Source organism: Sceloporus occidentalis, unplaced genomic scaffold, assembly GCF_023333645.1.
Source record: "Sceloporus occidentalis isolate IW3139 unplaced genomic scaffold, rSceOcc1.0.p SCAF_7, whole genome shotgun sequence".
In the NCBI taxonomy this organism is placed as follows: Eukaryota; Metazoa; Chordata; class Lepidosauria; order Squamata; family Phrynosomatidae; genus Sceloporus; species Sceloporus occidentalis.
This window is the reverse complement of record NW_028316987.1, coordinates 11041728-11063457: the sequence shown is the minus strand read 5'-3', so window position 1 is coordinate 11063457 and position 21730 is coordinate 11041728. Positions and strand designations below refer to the sequence as shown.

General features: G+C 40.7%; 1 protein-coding gene across 3 annotated transcripts in view; it reads right to left on the bottom strand.

Annotated features, from left to right (window-relative positions):
• The window catches only part of LOC149309169 (mediator of RNA polymerase II transcription subunit 24), a 63312-nt gene that overhangs the window by 23037 nt on the left and 18545 nt on the right, over positions 1–21730 (bottom strand). For all 3 annotated transcript variants that reach the window (XM_089531887.1, XM_089531888.1, XM_089531889.1), the window contains exons 7-14: positions 20905–21016; positions 20651–20801; positions 19477–19590; positions 16564–16611; positions 15350–15432; positions 10716–10802; positions 9277–9388; positions 3315–3457 (exon numbers count right to left, since the gene is read on the bottom strand). In XM_089531887.1, the coding sequence (XP_089388013.1) occupies positions 3315–3457; positions 9277–9388; positions 10716–10802; positions 15350–15432; positions 16564–16611; positions 19477–19590; positions 20651–20801; positions 20905–21016 (850 nt within the window). The remainder of the gene's footprint in view (positions 1–3314; positions 3458–9276; positions 9389–10715; positions 10803–15349; positions 15433–16563; positions 16612–19476; positions 19591–20650; positions 20802–20904; positions 21017–21730) is intronic.

The following is a 21730-nucleotide window of genomic DNA, read 5'->3' as shown; positions in this document are numbered from 1 at the left end:
TTTTTATAATGATCACATAGCAGAACATTATCAGTTTAAACACTATAAATTAGCCATGTATCTATTAGGGTCCTTAGATTACCGTATATACTCGACTATAAGTCGACCTCATGTATAAGCCGAGGGCAGGTTTTGGGGCCAAAATTATGGATTTTGATATGACCCCTGTATAAGTCGAGGGTGAAATTTAAGGACATGCAACAAAGGAGCTAAATGATGAAGCAAAGGAAAACAATGCCAAAGAACCCACAAAATTCTGGCAGGTATAACGGTTTTGGCTCACACTAAATGCTGGATGGAAGAGAGAACAGAGGTAGGTCAGTGCCTCTAGGACAGATTGCACCCTAGCCTTTCACCAAGGGATGGTTCCCTTTTTAATAAGAGTTAAAGTATAGCATTTACATTGACCCATGGATAAGTCGACCTAGGTTTTTTGGGGCAATTTTTTGACTAAAATTTGTAGATTTATACATGAATATATACAGTACTTCATATTTTCCACAGGGTACAATTCTTAGACTTTTTACATGTACAAAATTCTGCCCCTCAGATCATACCCATGACCATTTATTATTTTCATCTGTTGAGGAACTAGACATCTCTAAAGAAGCATTCAAGGATTCAATTCCCTGAGTACTGCTAAATCTTAACAGCATTGATTACGTTATAAGCCTATTAATGAGCAGCCATTACAAGTATAATGGGACAGATCCATATGTCTTAGCACAGCCTTCCCAGTACTAGCATATACCAGCATACTGGAGTAGTTTATCAACCTATTAGTTTGTTAGGAAGAGTTTGGCTTTCTCAGACAGCAATTTTTGTTGTTGGAGACATGCCACAAAGGCAATCTAATATGGGGGTCTTAGCTTTTTTTTTCTCTCTTGAGCCTCACTGAGCTTATCAGTTATCCAATCAAAACAAAGGTGTTCCCTGCATGTAGCTTACATTCATCCAATCAAAACAAAGATCTATATATGATTCCAGCCCCTGTACACTTAGAATCTTTTGGCTTCCTATCATCTTGATGACATCAATCTGTGCACTGGCTATTTACTGGAGATCTGTTAAGGTTTTTACAGGTCACCTCTGCTCACATCTTTCAAGGTGAAGCTAGAAGCACTGATATTCTCACCTCTTATCTTGTTTACATGCCAGTATGGATTTTCTCAGCCTTACATTGAAGCCAGTTTTCTGTTGGTACATACAGGCTCTCCCAGATCTAGTTTCTTGTATGATATCTTTTACTATAAATGCGCTTCTCTGTAGTACAGCCGACCCTCCTTATAGGCAGGCTTGTCTTCCATGGCTTTGAGCTTACACAGAAGGCAAGCCCTGGCAGAAATAATGGGGTGCGTACTTGCATCCCACGCGCCACTGCATACGCTCTTTTCCCCATATGTGGGAGGTCCGGAATAGATCCACCGTGTATGGGGAGGGCAGATTGTATATATTAAGTCACATTTTATATTTTAAAGGTATATTTCCAGGTCACAAAGTTGGCAAATTAATAATTTGGCCTATAATACTTGACTCTTGTCTGCACATGAGTAAGCCAGCCAGCCACAGTTAACCTCAAGTATAAGGAATTACGTTTATTATCTAGGCTGTCTTAGGTCCTGCAATGGAAGAAAGGCAGGATACAAATTAAATGAATTAATGGACATTGTTCATGGTTTCCAAAGAAACCACTAACTGGAAGCTAACTACAGCTACATATCCTGACTTGTGTGGAAGTCATTAACCAGCTTCACAATTTCAATAGAACAGGAAACTATGGCCCGTTACAGACGGGCCTCTAAGTACGTGCTGAGCACGTACTAGGGTTAGGAAGCGGTGGCGCGTCCGCACACCCCCAACTCTAGTACATGCTCAGCATGTACAAAATGGTGGCGGCCGTTCCACACAGCCGCCACCATGACTATGTCACAACTGCGCCGCCTCCAAACGAGGCGGCGCGGTTGTGACGTAGTGGGGCTGTGCGAGGGCGCCTAGTGCACCCTTTCCGCGGCCCCAGAAGGAGCTCCGTTTCAGAGCTCCTTCCAGCTTTGCATCGCTGGGCGCAGCCTTTAGATGGCTGCGCCAGCGACGCAGAGGAGAAAGGGGCCAAGCGGCCCCTTTCTCCTCCTCCCCGCCATCGCCAGGTGTCCTTGGGGCTTGAAGCCCCAAGGACACCCCTTTCCAGGCCACGGGGAAGCGGCCTTTTGCCGCTTCCCCGCGGCCTGAAAAGCGGTGGATCAGGGCCTTGGAGGCTGCCATTCTGGCAGCTGAGGCCCCGATACACCGGGGAAAGGAGCACCTACAGGCCACACCAAAGGGGCGGTCTGTAACACGCCTAAGTTTAACTGTAGCACTTGACTTGCTTGTTTGCTTATATATGAGAGGAGGAATGAAAAGAGAGAGCAAAGTAGATGTGTGCAGATTCAAAAAGCTCATGCATATCATAGTTTCTTAAGTCACCAGTTGATTAGTCAGACCAGGTCATTCTCAGAACCTAAATTCCCCATTGTTGAAATGGGAATTCTTATACCTGCCTCACTATGTTTGGGGGAGTGGGAAGAAGAGAGAGATCAATCCAACAACAAGAGTTTAGCTTTTTGTATATTCTATTTAGCAACAGCAATAGCACTTACATTTCTATACCACTTTATAATGCTAAGCACTCTCTAAATGGTTTACAATGTGTTAGTCAATTGCCCCCAACAAGTTGGATACTCATTTTACCGACCTACAAAAGGATGAAAGGCTGAGTCAACCTGGAGCCCTGCAGGATCAAACTCTCAACTTTTTGGCCATAGTACCGGCATTTAAGCATTGCACCACCAAGGGTCTATATTTAAATTATTAGTAACTGACCCTGCATTCCTTGAACACCTTTAGTATTCTCCACTGATCCCTCACTGAACTGTTCATGGAAGACAAAGTGCTGGTTGCAAGCTCTAAAAAAAATCCTGGTTCCTATGTAGATAGGGAGAGGGCACGGAGCCTTTTTGCATATACAACCAATGCTTGACTAGCTATAATTCAGCCTTGCCAAGTAACACTGCAAGCCCCTTTTGAATAACAACAGCACAAGATTCCATTCCCCCAAATTTTGGGAGAGTGAAGATAGCTTTGCAATGTGCAGTTCAATCCTCTTTTAATGAAGAGGGGAAAAACCATCTTGATAATTCTGTGCTCAAGCACTGAGGTGGAAACAGACACACTTTTAATAATGGTAATAAACAATTCTGGTTTTTACATTAAAATTTTACACCCAGCACAAAGAACTACCACACACACACACAAACATATGTCCATATGCATATACTCACTTGATAAATTTTCGAGCAAAGGATTTCAGTTTTCCTGTAGCCGCTGCAGCTGCCAATAAGAGATCCAAACTCTTTCCAGAAAGCATATGTCCTAAAACACCCAGCAACCCTTCTGGGGATTTTGAGTGGTCTGAATCCATTGTCTGAGGTGGCAGAGAAATAAAATAAGAGAAATGTAGCTGAGCAAAGTTTCTGATCAGTAGACAACAAAACAGATGCCATGAAGTTTTGTAAGAGAGAAGTCAGTTCCTGTTCCTTAACAAGCTGGCTACAGTTGGCCCTTCTTATAGGCGGGCTTGCCTTCAGCGGCTTTGAGCTTATGCGGAAGGCAAGCCCCAACAGAAATAATGGGGCACATACTGTACTTGTGCCCCGTGCACCACTGCGAGCACGTGCCCCATAATTTATATGGAGCTTGAGCATACATTCTTTTCTCCATACGCTGGGGAGGGGCGTCCAGAATGGATCACCTGCATATGGGGAGGGCGGACTGTATAACAAATAACAAACACAGAATCTGGTATCCAATACAAAGCCCTCTTCTCCACCAACCCCATACAATTCCACTCTGCTATCAGGAACTTTGAAGACCAAATTTCCTTCACTGTTCCTTACATCCAACAATTATTTAACACTTGGCGTCTGTTTCTGCCTTTCACTTCTTCATTCTTAGGATTTGACAGTCACATTTTAGGGCATTTGGCTGGAAGTGCATTTGGATCTAGACTTTATGTGGGTTAATCAATACAGAGCTGATGCATGAAGAAAACCTGCCTAAGGGTAGGAGGGCACATCTGATAACCTTCTGAGTCCTTCCACCCCTTTCCTATGCAAGTAATAACTATTCCATATCCCTTGCAGGTATTTTATACATTCAGCTACAGAGCAAAGATGTACCAAATGATCCACAAGTATATATGAATCAGTATTTAAGGTCCAGCTCCCTGCATATGTCATCTACCAAGACAATCAAAACTGTCTCTGTCCAACAGCCAGGCCTGAAGCCAGACAGTAATAGATCTAGAAAATCCATTTCATCCAGGAATGCCTGGAGCTGGGATGCCACTACATGCTCCAATACTATCATATATGGTGGACTTCTGATAAAGCACAAAAATATTGGATTCAGATGCATTCCAGAATGGAAAACGTCTTGAAGTTTATATTTCAACTGAAGTCAGCATGTTTTTTATTGGGAATCCTGGAAGATTAGATAGAGAAGAAATATGGAATTATTGTCCATTATATGCTTACTGTTGCGAGAATATAGTATGTGCAGAAATGAAAGGATGTAGACACTCCATCATTAGAAGAAGGGTTGATAAAACTACACAACTTTGCAGAAGTGGACAAATTGACAAAATTGCTTAAAGAAAGCTCTGTTAGTAACTTTTTAAAATAATGTGAATTGATAATTGACTTTATAAGAAAACACTGGGGGAAAATAGCAATTTTAAGATTTGAAGATTAGTAGACATCTAAAAAATAGAGGCTTATTTATATATTTGTTTAAAGGAAGTCAATGAATTTAACCATCACAACCATCATTTAGTTAGCTGGAAGTCATACGTATCCCACTTTTGTTTTGTTTGTTGTTGTTGTTATTATTATACTTTATTTATATAGCACTGTAGATTTACACAGTGCTGTACAATCAATAAAATAGACAAAAAGAAACCTGCCTATGGTGTACATTCTACAAAATGAGAATATACACATATAAAATAATATATAATAGATGATAGGAGTCAATAAAATAAACAGGCAACAAATTAAAAACATCAAGTATAAAATATCAAGTATTGTTGGTTGTTGTTAGATTGCTATTACATGCAATATGCTAATGTTAGTGCTAGTTTATGTATTGCACAGTGTAGATGTTATAGTAATTTTTTATGTTTTATAGTAACAAAAACTATTTCAATAAAAAATATTTTTAAAATAAGAAAAGATGTGAATATACTATGGCTATGCTATCCTCTTTCATTTCCATCCAAATCAGCAACTCCAAGAAACATTCCATCCCTGCATTCTCCATGCATTAAAGGGAAATCCTCAGGATGTATACACAAGCAGTGGAATGGATGAAGGTTTAGTGTGTTGTTAAATCATGTGTGGGTTCTAGCCTGGAAGCTGTGATGGTATTTATAGGGGATCAATTGTTATCGGTATGGTTACAGCAGTTAACTGTAGAGTTATAACTGTTAGTAAAATGAATAGTCCTTTGAGTGTGGTAGAATTGTGGATAGTGTATTTGAAGGGTGTTGGGTGGATTCCAATGAGCTGATTACTGGTTGAGCATGTGAGGGTTATTGGGTGCATGTCACAGTGGGTGTAGTATCAGGACATGTTTCAGTAATGGTATGACTGGGAGATTGCAAGGCAGTGGCTTTACTCCTTGGTATGAGGTGTATGGCTAGGAACAAGGAAAGAGCCAGTGGGGGAGATGGGGATATAGAGATTTATACACAGTTCCTCTCTCTGATCCCATCTCCATTCTCCAGGCACTGAACTGCTATCATTGCAGATAGTGCTATTACTTAATGTTTGATCAGTTTGCAGTTAGATCTAGATTGTTCAAAGTGTTAGTCATGGATAGAGGAATTTACCTGCATGTACTACTGGGTAGACAAGCTGAATGGAGCAGAACCAGCTTTGACCACTCAATGTTGTCCCAGCACAGACAGGAAGGGCATGATATGGGTTTTATGGTCCACAGAAATTCCACCTTCTTCAGCCTCTCGATCTCAGGGCTAGTTTGAAGGGTATTAGGTCAAAGAGGCAGATCAGGATTGATGCTGGGGTACCAGCTCCACTGCTGCTCAGAAGCCCCACTAAATGAATTGTCCAAAGTGATCACTGGCCTAACTCAGGACAGCCATCATTGAGATTTCAGCATTCACATCAAAGTTGCTTTAAGTATACTGGCTTGGAATTTCATGGCTTCTATAACAACCATGGGTCTGTCTTAAGTTTTCACTAGCCCATATCTTCAATTTAGTTCTGCCTCAAACTATGAGATGGATGGAGTGATCTGACATTTTAAGAAACAGGCGTAGCTGGCTCAGATGCACTCCTAGCCATTGCTGAAATCCTGGCTTCCAAGTTCAGAGCTGAATCCAGCAGTGCACTCAAGTTGCGAACCTGCATCTTCAAGGAGTGTGTAACCCCATTCAGCACAGGATGAATTCTTGTTCCTTGTACGTTTCAACTGACCAGGATCACCTCTGTCTTGTCTGGATTAAGTTTAATTTGTTTGCCCTTATCCAATCCATCACTGATGACAGGCATTGGTTTAGGATCAATATAGATCCCTTGGCTTGTGGTGGAAAGGAGTAATTAAGTTGGGTGTCATCTGCATACTGATTCCATTGAACCCCAAAAACTCCAGCCAATCTCTCCCAGCAGTTTAATGTATCTGTTAAATAGCATGGGAGGCAGAACAGAACCGTGGGAGACCCCACAGGCCAACAGCCAAGGGGTCAAACAGGATTCCCCAAGCATCATCTTCTGGGCTTGCTCCTCCAGGAAGGAAGGAGATAAGCCCATTCCAGCCAGGTGGCCAGGAAGAATATCATGGTTGATGGTACTGAAAGCCACCAAGAGGTCCAGAAGAAGCAACAGTGACATACTCTACCTGTCTAGCTCACAGTGTAGGTCATCCACCAAGGTTACCAAAACCATCTCTGTCCTATAACCAGGCCTGAAACCAGATTGAAATGGATCTAGATAACCCATTTATCCAGAAACCACTGGAGCTGAGAGGCCAACACCCACTCTTGCCTAAAAATGGAATGTTAGTGATTGGCCAATAATTTTCCAGGATGGAGGTATTCAGGGATGGCATTTTAGTAATGGTTTTATAACAGCCTCCTGCAGACAAGCTGGAAATATTACCTCTCAAGAAAGGCATCCCATGGGGTACCACCTTACTGTTGTTCACATGTGCCTTCAATTCTACTCCAACCTACAGATTTTCTTGGCCAGATCTGTTCAGAGGAATTTGCTATTGCCGTCCTCTAAAGCTGAGAAAGTGTGACTTGTTCAAGGTCACCCAGTGGCTTTTCATAGCTGAGTGGAGAACTGAACTCTGGTCTCCCAGAGTCCTAGTCCAACACTCAAGTCACTACACTGTGCAGGCTCTTGGCAGTACCTTATCCCCAATGCCATTTAACATTTATAAGAAGCCACTGGAAGTAGACATCAGAAAATCTGGAGTAAAATTTAATTAGCATGCTGATTTCACCCAGCCCTGTTTCTTGGTTACACATGAGTCAGCTACAGCCATGCAGGTCCTGGATGCACTGTGTGGCTAAATGAGGGCCAAAAAACTGAGACATGATGCTAAGAAGACAGAGGTCCAGTGTCCATATGGTTCCCATGTCCAGGAATTAGATAGGGTACTTGCTCTGGCTGGGGCTGCACTCTCTCTGAAGGATCAAAGGCACAGACTGAGGTATACCTGTGTCCATCTTTGTTGCCAAATAGCCTCAGTGGCTCCAAGCACCTTTTACCAGCTTTAGCTGCTACATTACCTAAAACTGTTTCTGGAGTGGTATCACTTGATCATAGTGATCCAGAGATTGACAACTTCAAGCATTTAAGGATGATGTAGACGTTGGTGCAGAATGATCCAGCTAGGCTTCTGATTAAGAAAGCCTACTGGCAGAACACAACACCTTCAGTGCAGGAAGTATACTGGTTATCTACAAAACTTTCAATGTAGTCTAGCTATCAAGGAATTTATTCTTATGAATAATGCTGTTGTTTTATATTGATGCCACGTACTATTTTATATCAGCTTAGGGGCAACTTTGGTCCACATCCTATCCCTGAACCTACTAAGGTGGCATGATCCCCCCTCCCCCTGATAAAACTAAGATAATTTGAGATAATCAATAAAGCTGAGGTAACCAGTTGTCAGTTTCCACTTCTGATGCCTCTCCTTTGGGGGGGGATTAAAACAACTGGGAAGGACTCCAGAGGCCTTGTTCACAAGATGCATGGCACTTCCTGGAGACTCCATGTTCTTGTTTACAATTCAGTGGGGATTCAGAAACCAAAAACTGAGAGGGGACTATATGTAACCTATGTGTGCCCATCTCGGTCTTACACTGCATGTTAGAGTATTGCTGTACACTGCTTTGAGAAGTTTAGATGTAAGGAATTTATAAATAAATGGAAATGAATAAATAAATGTCTGAATTAATAAAGCATTATTAGTGACTGATCAACAAGCCAGAATTAGAACCAATGGTTTCAAGTGGGCTTGCAAATCATAATGCGTCAGCTACGCTTTGGCATAGTATCTAAACGGAAAATTCTAATTACAATAACTGCTTTACCTAAATAAGACTGCTGCACCATGGAAACAAGAACAAACTGCTAAACTGAATATTCAGATGATGGATGGGAGGGGAGGGGAATGAAATTCACTTGTTAGGAACAGGCAAGTCACTCTCTTTCCATCAGAGGTCCAAAACACACAGCAGATAATAATAAACCAGTTTGAGATCGCTTTAACTGTCCTGGCCCAATGTTAGTGAATTCTGGGAACTGTAGTTTTGTGAGACATTTAGCCTTCTCTGTCAGAGAGCTCTGGTGCCACAATAAAGTACAGTTCACAGGATTCCCTAGCACTGTGCCAGGGCAGTTAAAGCAGTCTCAAACTGGATTATTTCTGCAGTATGTTTTGGACCTTAGTCTCACAAAAATGCTCTGAAACATATAGACATTCTGAGCTTCCCAGGAGAAGGCTAAAACCAAATACATGTTACAACACAATCACAATTTCCATCTAAATACATAATACACTCAAAGGTATGTCGCACTAAGTTTAAAGAAGCTTACTCCCAGGTGTGTTTATATACAATTACAGTCTTAGTAAACTACAAGATTAAAATTCTTTAATAAGGTAAATATTTTTCTGTGCCCAGAATGACACCATCAGAGTAGGACCTACTTTTAGGATATTGGTGACAGTGGGCTCTGCTCGCAGGATGAGGCTTGGGTTGGGCTGGATGTTAGCATTCTCAGCAGATTTTAAGCATGGGGCATCTTCTCGATCAGCAGTCCTGGGTAAAGTGGAAAGAAAACCATCCAAAATTTCAATGACAGCCTAGAGGAACTCTTAATGAAAGTAGAACACTTTGTTGTAATGATGACCTGCCACTCATTCATTCCATTCCCCACAAACACCATGTTTACATAGCCATCAAAGTGCTGTTCACATTTTTAAAATACTTAAATGTCTGTAAGATCTATTTTGTATAGGAACCCATTTAATATATAAAGCTCCTGTTAATTTGCTGATTCTTAATGGCAGTAATACACAAAGGTTCAAAAATGTCTAAGAATGGAGCTTTATCAAGGCCACAGTAATAAATTTAATTCCAAACTAGTCAATTTACTACAGTGTGAGAGTTTGTTTGCTAAGTGAGACACAGAATCCTATTTCTGAAGTTTAATCTCAGCATATGTTGTGTAATAAAAGGGCTGGGTAGACAGGGATATATGCTTAATCTTGATTTTTAAGGTATGAAATTACACACAATTGATGGCTTCACAGCCTTAAAAGCAATGTGATGGATGACGTCACAGGCTTAAAGCAATGCAATGTTCTTTCTTAAAAGCCTGCCTTTTTTTTCACAAGAGAAAGAGGATTCTTTTAGAGGAGGAAAGTTTTGTTGACTTCTTTGAAAAACCATCCTCACCAGTACAGGTACACTTTTAAGACTGTGACGTCCCTAAATAAAGAACCAAGTATAGTTGGCCCTCGGCATTTGCGGCTTTGACTTTTACAGATTTGATTATTTGCGGATTTGAATAAAATGTTATCTCTAGGAATCTCTAGGTCCTCCAGCATAACTCTACTGGAAGTTGACCACAGAGTTGTATTGGAGGACCTAGATTACAAGAGAAAACACTTCTCTAGCCAATTGTAGGTCCTCCAGCATGATTCTGTGGTCAACTCCTGGAAGATATTGGCCATAGAGTTGCACTGAACAACGTAGAGATCCCTAGAGAGGTGTTCTCTGAGGTTATAGAAATAGCAGGGGGTAGGTATTTGCTTTTTTTTCACATTCATGGGGGTCCTGTGCCCCTAATCCCAGCAAATGTGGAGTGCTCACTGTAGTAGTGAAAAAGCTTAACCTAAGGTGGAGGGACATGAACTTCTAAGAAATTGACAATTTTTTTCACACTGACCACTTGCTAGATTGGTTGTGTATATTCACCCATGATTGTATAGAAACTGAAAGCCAAGCACTTCCTCTCCCTTCTGCTTTAAAATAGTCAAAAAACCAACAAATGGTTCAAGAACGTTTTGAAAGCAACCTCAGTCAATCCTTTCCCCTGAATCCTGTTGCTAACCTCTTTAAAACAAAGCTAGATAAAGCTTACCTTTTGGCTATAAGGTTATCCATATTGGGTTCAGAGAGCAGACCCTGTTTGGTACATTCATGAAGGAGGAGATTTATGCAGTCACAGCTGGAAAAGAAAGGGAAATGTGTAGAAATACTAGAATGGAACGCAAAATGCAATGAGGGAGGGCCATTACCATACTGGTCATTTAGGGAAGGACACTGGGCAACGAATGGTGAATGCCCACAAAGAAGAGAAAATAAATCTGAAGAGACAGAAAGAATCCACTTTTAAGATGGCTTTGTCTGAGTGGAGAGAGGAGGTGAGTGATCAAAATGGTGAAAAGTCTGGAAACCATGCCCTATGATGAGTAGCTTAGGTAACTGGGTAGGTTTAGCCTTGGGAAGAGAAGGTTAAGGGGTGATATGATAGCCACATTTAGATACTGTATTTAAGGGGTGTCACACTGACGATGGAGAAAGCTTGTTTTCTGCTGCTTCAGAAACTAGGACACAGAACAATGACTCCAAACTACAAGGAAAGAAATTCCAACTAAACATTAGGAAGATGATCCTGGCAGTAAGAGCTGTTCAACAATGGAATATGCTGCCTCAGAGAATGGTAGAGCCTACTACTTTGGAGGTTTTTAAACAGATGCTGGAAGACCATCTGTCGGGAGTGGCAGGGGGTTGGACTGGATGGCCCTTGGGGTCAACTTTAGTTTGAGTTTGTGTATCATATTCTAATATTAAACTGTCTGTTGTTATTTTTGCAAGATGTCACTGTTGAACCTAGGGAAAGAGGGATACAAACATTTTGAATATGTCAGCATGCATTCTTATCTTAGCAGCTATAGGGATAATGCAAAATTAAAGTCTTAATTGTGAAAAGTTCAGGAAGGATCTTTGCAGTTTGGACAACTAGCACCTATATGTTCCAACTTTTCTTATGGACATCCATAAAGGAATTATTCAACCTGTTGTGTTAGTGTTGTACAACCCCCCCCCCCAAGTAAAAACCAGGGAACAGAAACATTTGGCCACTGTGTCTAATTCTATGGGAAGTTTACCATCTAGCTTGAAGCTTATTCAGCCATGATCTCTGATCAAAGATAACAGGTTATTTAAAATGGAAGAGGAATTTGGTTTGCAGCACAGCAAGTCCTTGGATGAAACAACAGCTCTGGCTCAGACTGGGAAGGCACTGCATACCTAAAAGATAATATACCTGGACAAATTGGTAAAATTTTAATTTATCCCCATCCACTTTCTTTGATCGAATCCTGCCCTCTCAGTACTGCCCACTGCTGGAACAATATCCCAGCCACCATTTTCAAACTGGAAATTACTCCTTAAAACAAAAAGGATCACCCATCTCTAAATTATCAGATTTATATTTTGGGAATGGCCATAGGTCCAACTTTTTCACTAAGTGCTCCCTATGGCACAGAACAACCATCAGCTGAGGCTGATGCACCAGATGAAAATTGTCTCAAAGACAATATGATTCAGGTGCTGCCAAATTTTAAATTACGTTACTATAAAATGCATTACACCTGACACTACTTCAAGTCCAGCCACTAGCCAATAAACAGGAACTGGCCAATGGAAATTTATATCATCAACACTCAGGTACTTCAGTAGCTCCTGATTCATTTCCAATTACAATTCACAGTACTAACTTTTCTCTTTAAAACATTATATTAGGGCCTGAAAGATCATTTTGTACCACATGGGCTGGCCCATACACAAAGGCTATACTTAGAGGCCTTCCATTGGGTGGTCTCACTTATCTCAGACAGGTGGCAATAGCAGAGAGAATTTTCTCTGTGATAGTTCCTGGCTGTGGCATTTCCAGGGAGAGATCTTCACCCTTATTTATTTTCTGTTACAGAAGATGACTTTGTTAATTTTCTAGGCTTTATGCAGTAAATATACACCCACTGTTTTATCAGATGTTCTAAATTTGTACTGCTTTAATTTATTCTTATTGTTACTACCTTGGGAATAAATAGTATGGATGGATGAAATGTAGAACTGGCTCTATGCTTTCTTGTTCTGGTTTCAACCTTTTTTCTGAAAACATGCTTGAAAACCTGTTTGTGGTCAAAATCTATCAAGGCCAGCCAAACTCTGGTCTCCAGGGAACACCTCCTATCCTACGTTCCACAGTGATTCCCCCAAGAATAACCAAGCATATCCTGTTAGAAGAGATGGTGTGCAAATCTCATAAACACAGAGAGAACAGTGATGATTGAAATTACATGTCTTCTAATTTTTTTTTTACTGACCAGCAGTAGATCCATTGATGATTAAAAAAAAAAAACAGCTCCCAATAATTGGGAGCTGGAGATTGTATATAATCAAAATAGTTGGTATTACTTTTGTATCCCATCTATTCTGTGAGGGAGAATTATATAGGGGTTATAGCACTTCAGCAGCCTCATATGCAGCCTCTGTGAGGCTCACATCTTAGCCTAATAAAAATGCAGTGTGTACATGAGGCTGAGATGCAGTCATTTACTTAAGGCCAGCCTGTCGGCTGGCTCAGGAACAAGGAGAAAACACTTGCCTCCACTAATTTCCAAGAGCAAAACCTTATCTACTACAACAGCAGCTATATACAGAAGCCACTCAATTCTGCAGTCTAACTCAGTTATGTAAACACCACACATTTGCATGTGTTTGCTTGCTTTACATAGATTCTATCCGTTGCAGATGAACCAAAGGAAATCCTACTCAGATATTTTGGGGGCTTCTGCACCGTACATTTTCAAGGTTATTTTTGCATAAGAGTCTGTCACTTTTCGTAATTTTGTAAAAGTGAAAGTCAAGATTCCTAGGATGTGAAATCCTTAACATAAAACTTGTTCTGTATTTAGTAGTGAGTATACCTGGCCCTGACTAAAGCATTAAATATGAGAAAGAACCAGCTAAGCTTGTCCTTATGTTAGCAGAACAAAGCGTTCAGAACTGGGCATAAGAAAATTGGACCCAATTGTTTTGAAATGCTATTTTACATTATTTTATGCAAGAGCAGCACTGACTGCTTCACACATTGGGGAGTTTTGCTCCTCATCTATCATGCAGAACAAACAGTTCTAGTTGTGACGTCAGCAGCAAACCTGAGCATGATGGACTCTGTTTACAAGGCTGTCCGTTGTTGCTGGCCCTTCCCCAGTTTCAACAATCTCTGATGTTTCATGCCAGAGATGGGGGGAATTACCAGTGATTAAAAAAATTCTCAGTTCAGAAAAAAAAATAGAACTCACTCCTGTTTTCAGTTGTACATGCTGGCCAGTCTCAGGTGAAATTATGAGATTTGGGCCCGGGGCTGCAAATTCAAGTTTCTGCTAAACCACAAATATCAACAGGCCACTGCAGACAAGTTGTTATCTCTCCACCAAAAATGAAAAAGCTGAAACTCCATTTAAACCTTACTGCTCAAAATCATTAAGAAAGGATCTGCATGGGTGCCCTTCTAAGGGGAGGGGCATACATGATGTTGGTTGATGCTTGTTGATTTTTCAGGACCTTCTCTGGGAGCATTCAACAGTTGTGGAAGTTTTGCCTTAGCTTATTTCTTTTGCAAAAAATTTTAGTTTCATATTCTGGAAAGGGCAGAAAATTCAACTCAAGTTCAGTTTCTATTATTTTAACTTGCAATTAGCTGTCTTCTAGGAAAAGAAAAGCAGTTTATAAATATATAAAGGTAAATCTGCTTTTGATAGCTGTTTTGAACCCAACAATAGCTCACTCCTAATGAAACATTTTACCATTTGTTTTCACAATTTATTTCACAATATACACTGCTGTAATTTGAAATATAGCTTTTTATTCCATGTTTGTATGTGGATACACACAAATGCTCTAATAATGATAGGTGGTTTATATGCCCCGTTTGTGATGCTATGCCACGCTTCACACCGTTCTTACGGTGCTTCCTTTTGTGGCCAATGCCACTGTCTCAAAGCTCCACACTCCTTCATAGTACACTTTTCGTTCAATGCATAATATCATTAAGTCATCCAAAGATAACACAGTGTGAAGAAGCTAAACAAGAGGAGTAATGGGCACAGCATTAAGTTGTAGTACTAAGAGAACAGGAAACAGATCTGGACAGTAAAGGAAGTGATCTTAAGTTTCCCACCAGGAATTCACCTGAATTCATGTGTCTGATTAGCCGGAACTGTTTTCACACCAGCATCCTGGCTGAAATATCCCTACCATCTCCCCAAGCAGGTTCCTTCAGCTTGCTCTTTTTCTTGAATTTCTTGGCAGATTCTCCAGTAATCTAACCCCACTCAACCCTGCAATGTCACTTAGGAATTCCTGTCTTAACCTTACTCATATTCTCACTCTGCTGCACCTGTTCTTAATCAGCTAATATTTGCTTGCTCTGAAATCCAACAGCAAAAGAACAGATCCCTCAAACTCAACTTTCACCCTGCCAGCGAAACTAAAAATTTCAGATTCCCTGAGTTTCTGTCTTTAAGACTCCAGGCGTAGACTTGTGGGACTAAGGGATGGTGTCTGAAAGCTGAGTGAGTAGGGCTTGGGGTAGAGCCATGAACAGAGCCTGAAGAACATGCATGTGAGACTAAAAGCAATAGTTCTCAAATCAAATATATAAAGGTTGGTCCTTAGTTCTGGTTGCAGGGAAAGGGAACCTACTTGCAGCGTTGATCAGCCTTGTCCAGCAGTGGAGTCAGCTTCAGTAGGAACTCAAAGGCACAATTTACATCTTCTGTGAAATCCTACAATTACACAAGTCTTTTAACACTTTGCACTAGCTGTCTGAACCTGAATTCCTTATAAAACAGAACAAAGACAATGCATTCCAATAACAGTGGTATGCAAATTAACTCACAATAATTGCTAGAAAGCAATTCCTTTCATCTATGATAAACTGGAAAACATTTTTACCACATTCTATAAGATGCATCTTGGGTCACACTGAGACACCATTTCAAGGTACTCTAGTAAAAGATGACTTTGTGTCCTGCTCTTTCCAAGAGGTTTATTATGATCTGGATCTCAGTTTTATGGAATTGCCTCAGAAGAGGTGAGGAGAAGAGATATAATCAATGCATTTGGGAACAGAGAGTAGCAGTGTGCCTCCAGATTTTATGTGGATTTTGGGAGTGGGGATCATTTATGTTTAAAACAGAAAAAAAGAACATTTATGCTTGAGTTTAGAATGAGAGATTGGTACTTAATGTGAGGATTCATTCTTGGATGGCTCAGATAAGCAACATTCACTGACACAGGGAGAATAACACAACTTTGTGGACTGCTTATCCACGACACCCAGAGAATGATGGTAGTTCATAAATGAAATAGTAGTTCTTAATTTTTTTTAAAAAGACAGAGATAATTCCCCAAACAGTTAGCTTTGAACTTTATTCATTCCCATCTAATTCTCTTTTACACACTACAAAAAAGGCTCTCAAGGACATAATGGGAAGAAATAAATCTAAATCCCATGTTAACCAGAAATTCACCAGGTAGCAGAAGAATAGCTTTCTGACTCAAACGAGAAGATCCATTTAACCCAGTATTCTGCTTCTTACAGTGGGCAAAGAATCAATATTGCTATAACAATTACAAACACAACAAGATGGAGAAAGTGTTTCTTCTAAAAACCTGATCACCAGAGCTATCCTGCCTCTGCGTAATAGTTTCATTCTTAAATGAAACTATCATGGTTAGCAGCCATTGTTAGATATCTTCTCTCTGGATTTACCTGATCCTGTAAACATCACCTCTAATCTTAGCACTCTTAAATGCAAATTTGCAACAAGAGGACTTGTTACAATTTTTCTTCTTATTTTCAAAACACCTGGCATTTTAAAGCAATATAAAATTAGCCCTTGGCATGTTTTTACCTTGTCTCCTTGAGGATATTTTTTCAATTTCACTAGTACTTGTGGAATCTGAAAAAGAGCAAGATGATAATGTAGTCATGCCCATCCAAAACGACTCACTCCTTTTCTCGCACTGCCCTAATCTTTGCCCTCTTTTCTGCCCTCTGTACAAAGACGTACCTCTCCCTATATCCTATTTGTGAGTGGTCCTCAGTCTCTTTCCTTGGCATCTCTTTTGATCAATTCCATACTTCCTGCACATGTCCTTCATAAGATTCTGCTTTTTAGCCACTGTTTGTACCACTTTCTTCTTGAAACCACATTGATCTACAAATGTGCACTGGCCCTCAGCAATATGTGCACTCATTCTCCCCACAAGCCCTCCACTCTGATCCCACCCCACATTCTTCCTAACTGCATACAGTATGCTCTCAGAACTACAGTTCTAATTGCATATAGTCCCTTCTCAGGAGATCATCTCAGGGACACTTGTGAGTTGACAAATGATAAATAAATGCCTCAGATAAACCAAATAAATTAATTTTATCCTAAGGCTCCATGTGAGATTTACCCTATGCAACTTCTTTTCATTTTCATTTTAAAAATGCATTGTTTTTCAACATTTTGTTACTGGGTTGTTTTTCAATATTGGTTCTTATGCTTCATCCTAAAAACTGGAATATATGTGAACATTCCATGGTATTAAAGCAGTTCATTCTAAAGCTCAGGACAAGGTTAGAATTTCTGCTGTTGCTTTCAGTCTCCTATCTTATAAAACAAAGCTGTTATTTAACCTAAACTTTTCAATTATCCAATGTGAACAGATGCTAATGTGATGGGGAATATGGGATTTGGAGTTGGGACAGCTAAAGTTTCAAATCTCTATTTTACTATGAAACAGACTGGATGGCATCAACTGTTTCTCTTGGTGATATCTTTTCAAAGATAAAGAGTTCTGAACTCGCCTGCACACCAAAATATACAAAAATAATGCAAAAAGCAAGAATTAAATGTCTGTAATTTGAATTTGATGCTCCCATGACGCAATAAATTCTGGAGACTGTTTCTTCATCTTCTGTTTTGTTCTAGAACATTCCAACTTAACCAAGGGTGCATGTGCGAGTGCATGTCTATTGGTCTCTTTCATAATTCTTAATTTATTCCTCTGTCCATAGATGATCAATTACACGATGTACTTGAGCTGCAGCTAAGATTTACTGAGCAAGCAGGGAATGCTAAGTTGCAATTTGTGGAGTCTCTTTTGGGGAATCTAGCAGCGTCAGAGTATGTTTACTGAGAAGCCAGGGAGAAGAAAGGCAGAGCCATCTGGCTTATGTTTACACAGAGGGGGAAAAATTATACAGCTAAATGGAGAAACTCCTCCAGGCTCTACCAAAGACAACAGTCCAGAAAGAAAGAATGCAAGAGAAGCTTAGGAAGATTATTATATGTGTTCCTGATCAATACAATAGCAGTGAATAGCACAGGGTGGCTTGTTAATAAGTAGATCTGAGCACTTGCACTGAACCAAAGAGGGAAGCCACAGTTATAAAAGGTACGCATGGCAAGAGTGAGAACCACAACATGTGGGAAAGGCCTCTGACATTTATCCTGCAGAGCCTTAGGATTCTTTTTGTTTTCATTTTAAAATAAGTTTTTAATCCCTAAAATTTGCAGCTGTATTGTGTTAGGACTACTTCCAGGGTAGCCATGCCTAGATTAGCAATGTGTTTTCCAATCCAAGGTTCCTGGAGCAGGGGACTGGAATACAGCAGGAAGAAGGTACTGCCCCAGTGACAAGGCAACAGTATAAAGTCAAGCTTCTCGTCCTGCATACTCATACTGGCCAATATGGAGGAGTAACATAGTCTGTCAACTGCAGGAGCTGATGCTGCACCCCTAGTCAATGCCTTCTGTGCTCGATTACACAGTCGGAGGGGGCTCATTAGGCTAATTCTTAGACTCTGGGATTTCTGGGATCCTGATTCAAGCACATACTGGTTTGTTGTTGTTGATGTTGTTTTTGACTCATGGTGACTCTTGGATGAGACATCTCCAAGACCCCCAAGTCTTCCACTGCTCTGTTTAGGTCCTGCAGATTCAGACCTGTGACCTCCATGATGGAGTCTATCCATCCAGTGTGCAATCTTCCTCTCTTTCTGCTACCCTCTACTTTTTCTGTCATTATTGTTTTTTCTAATGAGTAGACAAAATACAACAGCCTCAATTTTGTCATCATGACTTGCAGAGAGATTTCAGGCTTGTTCTGTTCAAGGACCCATTTGTTTGCTTTTTCGGCAGTCCATGGTATCCTCAGCATTTTTCTCCAGCACCACATGTCAAATAAGTACTCAAATGAGTACATACTGGCACTATCTGATAAAAAAGAGGTGCTCTCAAGAAGAGGCAGTCTCAATTCATATTCTGCTTGAAATAGCTTTTTACATTTTTGCAACTTCAAAAGAGAAATGACAACGAACCTTGGAAGTACAGACCATGTTTCTGCTAAAACACAGAAAGCCAACAAGAACCTTCCCCCTTCTCCCAATTCAGTCACACAGAGCTAGCAGAGGCAAGAGGCTACAGCAACTCTCTCTGTTAGGAACACAGGAAACTGTCTATGCCTCTAAGCTCAGTACTGTTTACAAAGACTGGTAGTGACTCTCTGGCATCTCAGGCAAAGTTGTTTTCCAGTCCAATCCTAAAGGGTCAGAGATTGATCAAGGACATTTTGCATGCAAAGCGTTTATTCCTTAGCTACAATCTGCTCTCCTTCTTGAGGCCCTACAGCAATTATGAATCTTTTCAGCCCTCCACAATTCCTTAGCTGCTGTTGTTCACCAAGCTGGAAAACTGAAAGGGTACCAAGAGAAGATTATAAAGGAGCTGAGCCCAGTTGCTTCATTCTGACTGAAAGGCCAAAGAATTTCTTACCTTGAGGAAAGTGAAGGCTGTCCATTTCAGCTCCTCTGTGCCTTCAGGACACTCAATTAGTCCCACAAAGCAGGCTTTCCAGATTTCTAGAATGAAAAGTGGGGATGGGATGTGCTAGAGAGAAGAGAAAGGGAAAGATAGTGAAAGCAGATATTCCACAGGGCAGAGAACTGAAACACAGAGCAATCCAGCTCTGCCATTATAGGCAGAGCATGAGGCCTATAGCACACACCCATGGGCTTATCTAACAGTCCCATTCCACCATCACCCAACCTCTTGTATAAAGCATGCCTAGACCCCTACAGCTAAACTTGGTTGCCAGTGATAATTTGTACTAGCCAACAGTAACAGCCACAAGCAAGCTGTTGGGTGGGAGCAAGGAAGTAAGAAAAACATCAGAGGAAAACTTTGGTTGCTAACTAACTGCTGTGCCTTCAGGAAGAAAGGAATTACATGTGCGATGACTGCTCTCCAGAGAAGAGTACTTTTGAGTCATCAAGTCTACTGCAGCTCTGCATGGCCAAGAAAAGAAAACACAGGCCTAACTCTTACTATTAGTCCAAACTAGAGTACAACCATTTAATTAATTGGAGCTGCCTATGTGTTGACTCAACATTAAACAATTGACTGAATGGGTCCACATTAAACAATTGACTGAATGGGTCCACTCTAGTTGGGACTAACCAGCAGGATTTCAGTATTTTTCTCTTTCTGTCCCCACATTTTGTTGGATGCCAGCAATATACAACTTGTACAGATCTGTCTCCAGTGTAATCTATGGTGTTGGTCATATTCTCAATAATGTTCTGGTCTGTTCTTATTTCTGGAGAATGCTACAGGGATTCCCAGTCTAGACAAACAATTTACCACATTGCAAAACTGATTTTGTACAAGGTATATCACTTCAGAAGGCCTATGACAAATCGTATGACTGAATATTCCACCATATAAACATGTGTCCTGCATACAGAAAACAACATGTGCAGAAAAATGGTTCTGTTCCAGCCTCCCTCTTACATGCTGTGCATCAGATGTTCTTATTTAAGGAAAGCTTTCAAATATACAGTCCTTCACCTGTATTAAAGTAGGCTGTTTCACTATGTAATTGTCTTCATCAAGACAGAAGACAATAAATACAGCAACAGAAAACATCCCTTCTATGGTCCAGCTATACCTGCATCCTTTTGACCATCACAAGCTGTTCCACCAATAGATGTGGATCTCCAGTCAGGTTCATTGTCCCCTCTAGCAGCACCACAGCATGGATGGTGGGGAAGCCAGTTTTGTTCAGCTGTTCTGAATGCACAGAGAGCATGGTGGGGATACTAGGCAGAAAATTGGGATTGGGGTGAGGGACAGAAGATATATTAAATTTAGATTTCATTTACACAAAGATGGGCTTCTTCACTGTCATTGCTACTTGCCCACCTCTTGACAAGACTGATGCACTCTTCAGCTTGGCTCCTCAACTGGCTGTTGCTGATGTATCCCAAACTGTCTCCTAACTTAGCAAGAGACTGTTCGACTGCATTCCAAGAAGCTAGAGAAGAAAGACAGGGGTTTTAAGTTTCTCTCAGGTTCATTCTCAATTCAGTTAAAACAGATCTGAAACAGGAAGAGATGATAATCTAAGTCTAGGTTGTTATCCAAAATGTAACAGTACACACCTAGTATACACAATGGCCTAAACCCAGCTGCTAGCCCCAAATGAATCAGCTGTTGAATGGTAAATCAATACTGATAATCTCATTGATTTAACTCCATTTGGGACTAACAATTGGATTTAGACTGTTTATTTCAACAAACCCTTATACAACTTCCCTCACACACTTAGTGCATGACTGAAACCTAGAAAGGGGGAAAGCCCAATGACACAAAATGCATGTGCCATATTACAGGGTCAGGGTCAGAAGCAAATCTTTTGTCTACATCAACATCGTCACCAGTACAGATGTAGGTTTTGTTGGATTCAAGAAGTACAGAAGGAGCTGTCTTATACTGATTCTATCGAGCCCAGTAGGTTACTGTCAGTTTTGTTAGGATAGAGATTTCTCCTAGCTTTGTTACCTGAGAACTTTTAACTAGAGGTGCACAGTTTGAGTCTAAGACCTCCTACAGTCAGCTCTCAATTTTTAGAGGGGATCCGTTCCGCTCCCGCCCGTCCCCCATGAAAATGGAAAGAGGGTGTGTGCCTGCAAGTGGGTGTGGGCACGTGCCATGGGCATGCATTCCACTTTAACCCCCTCCATTTGCT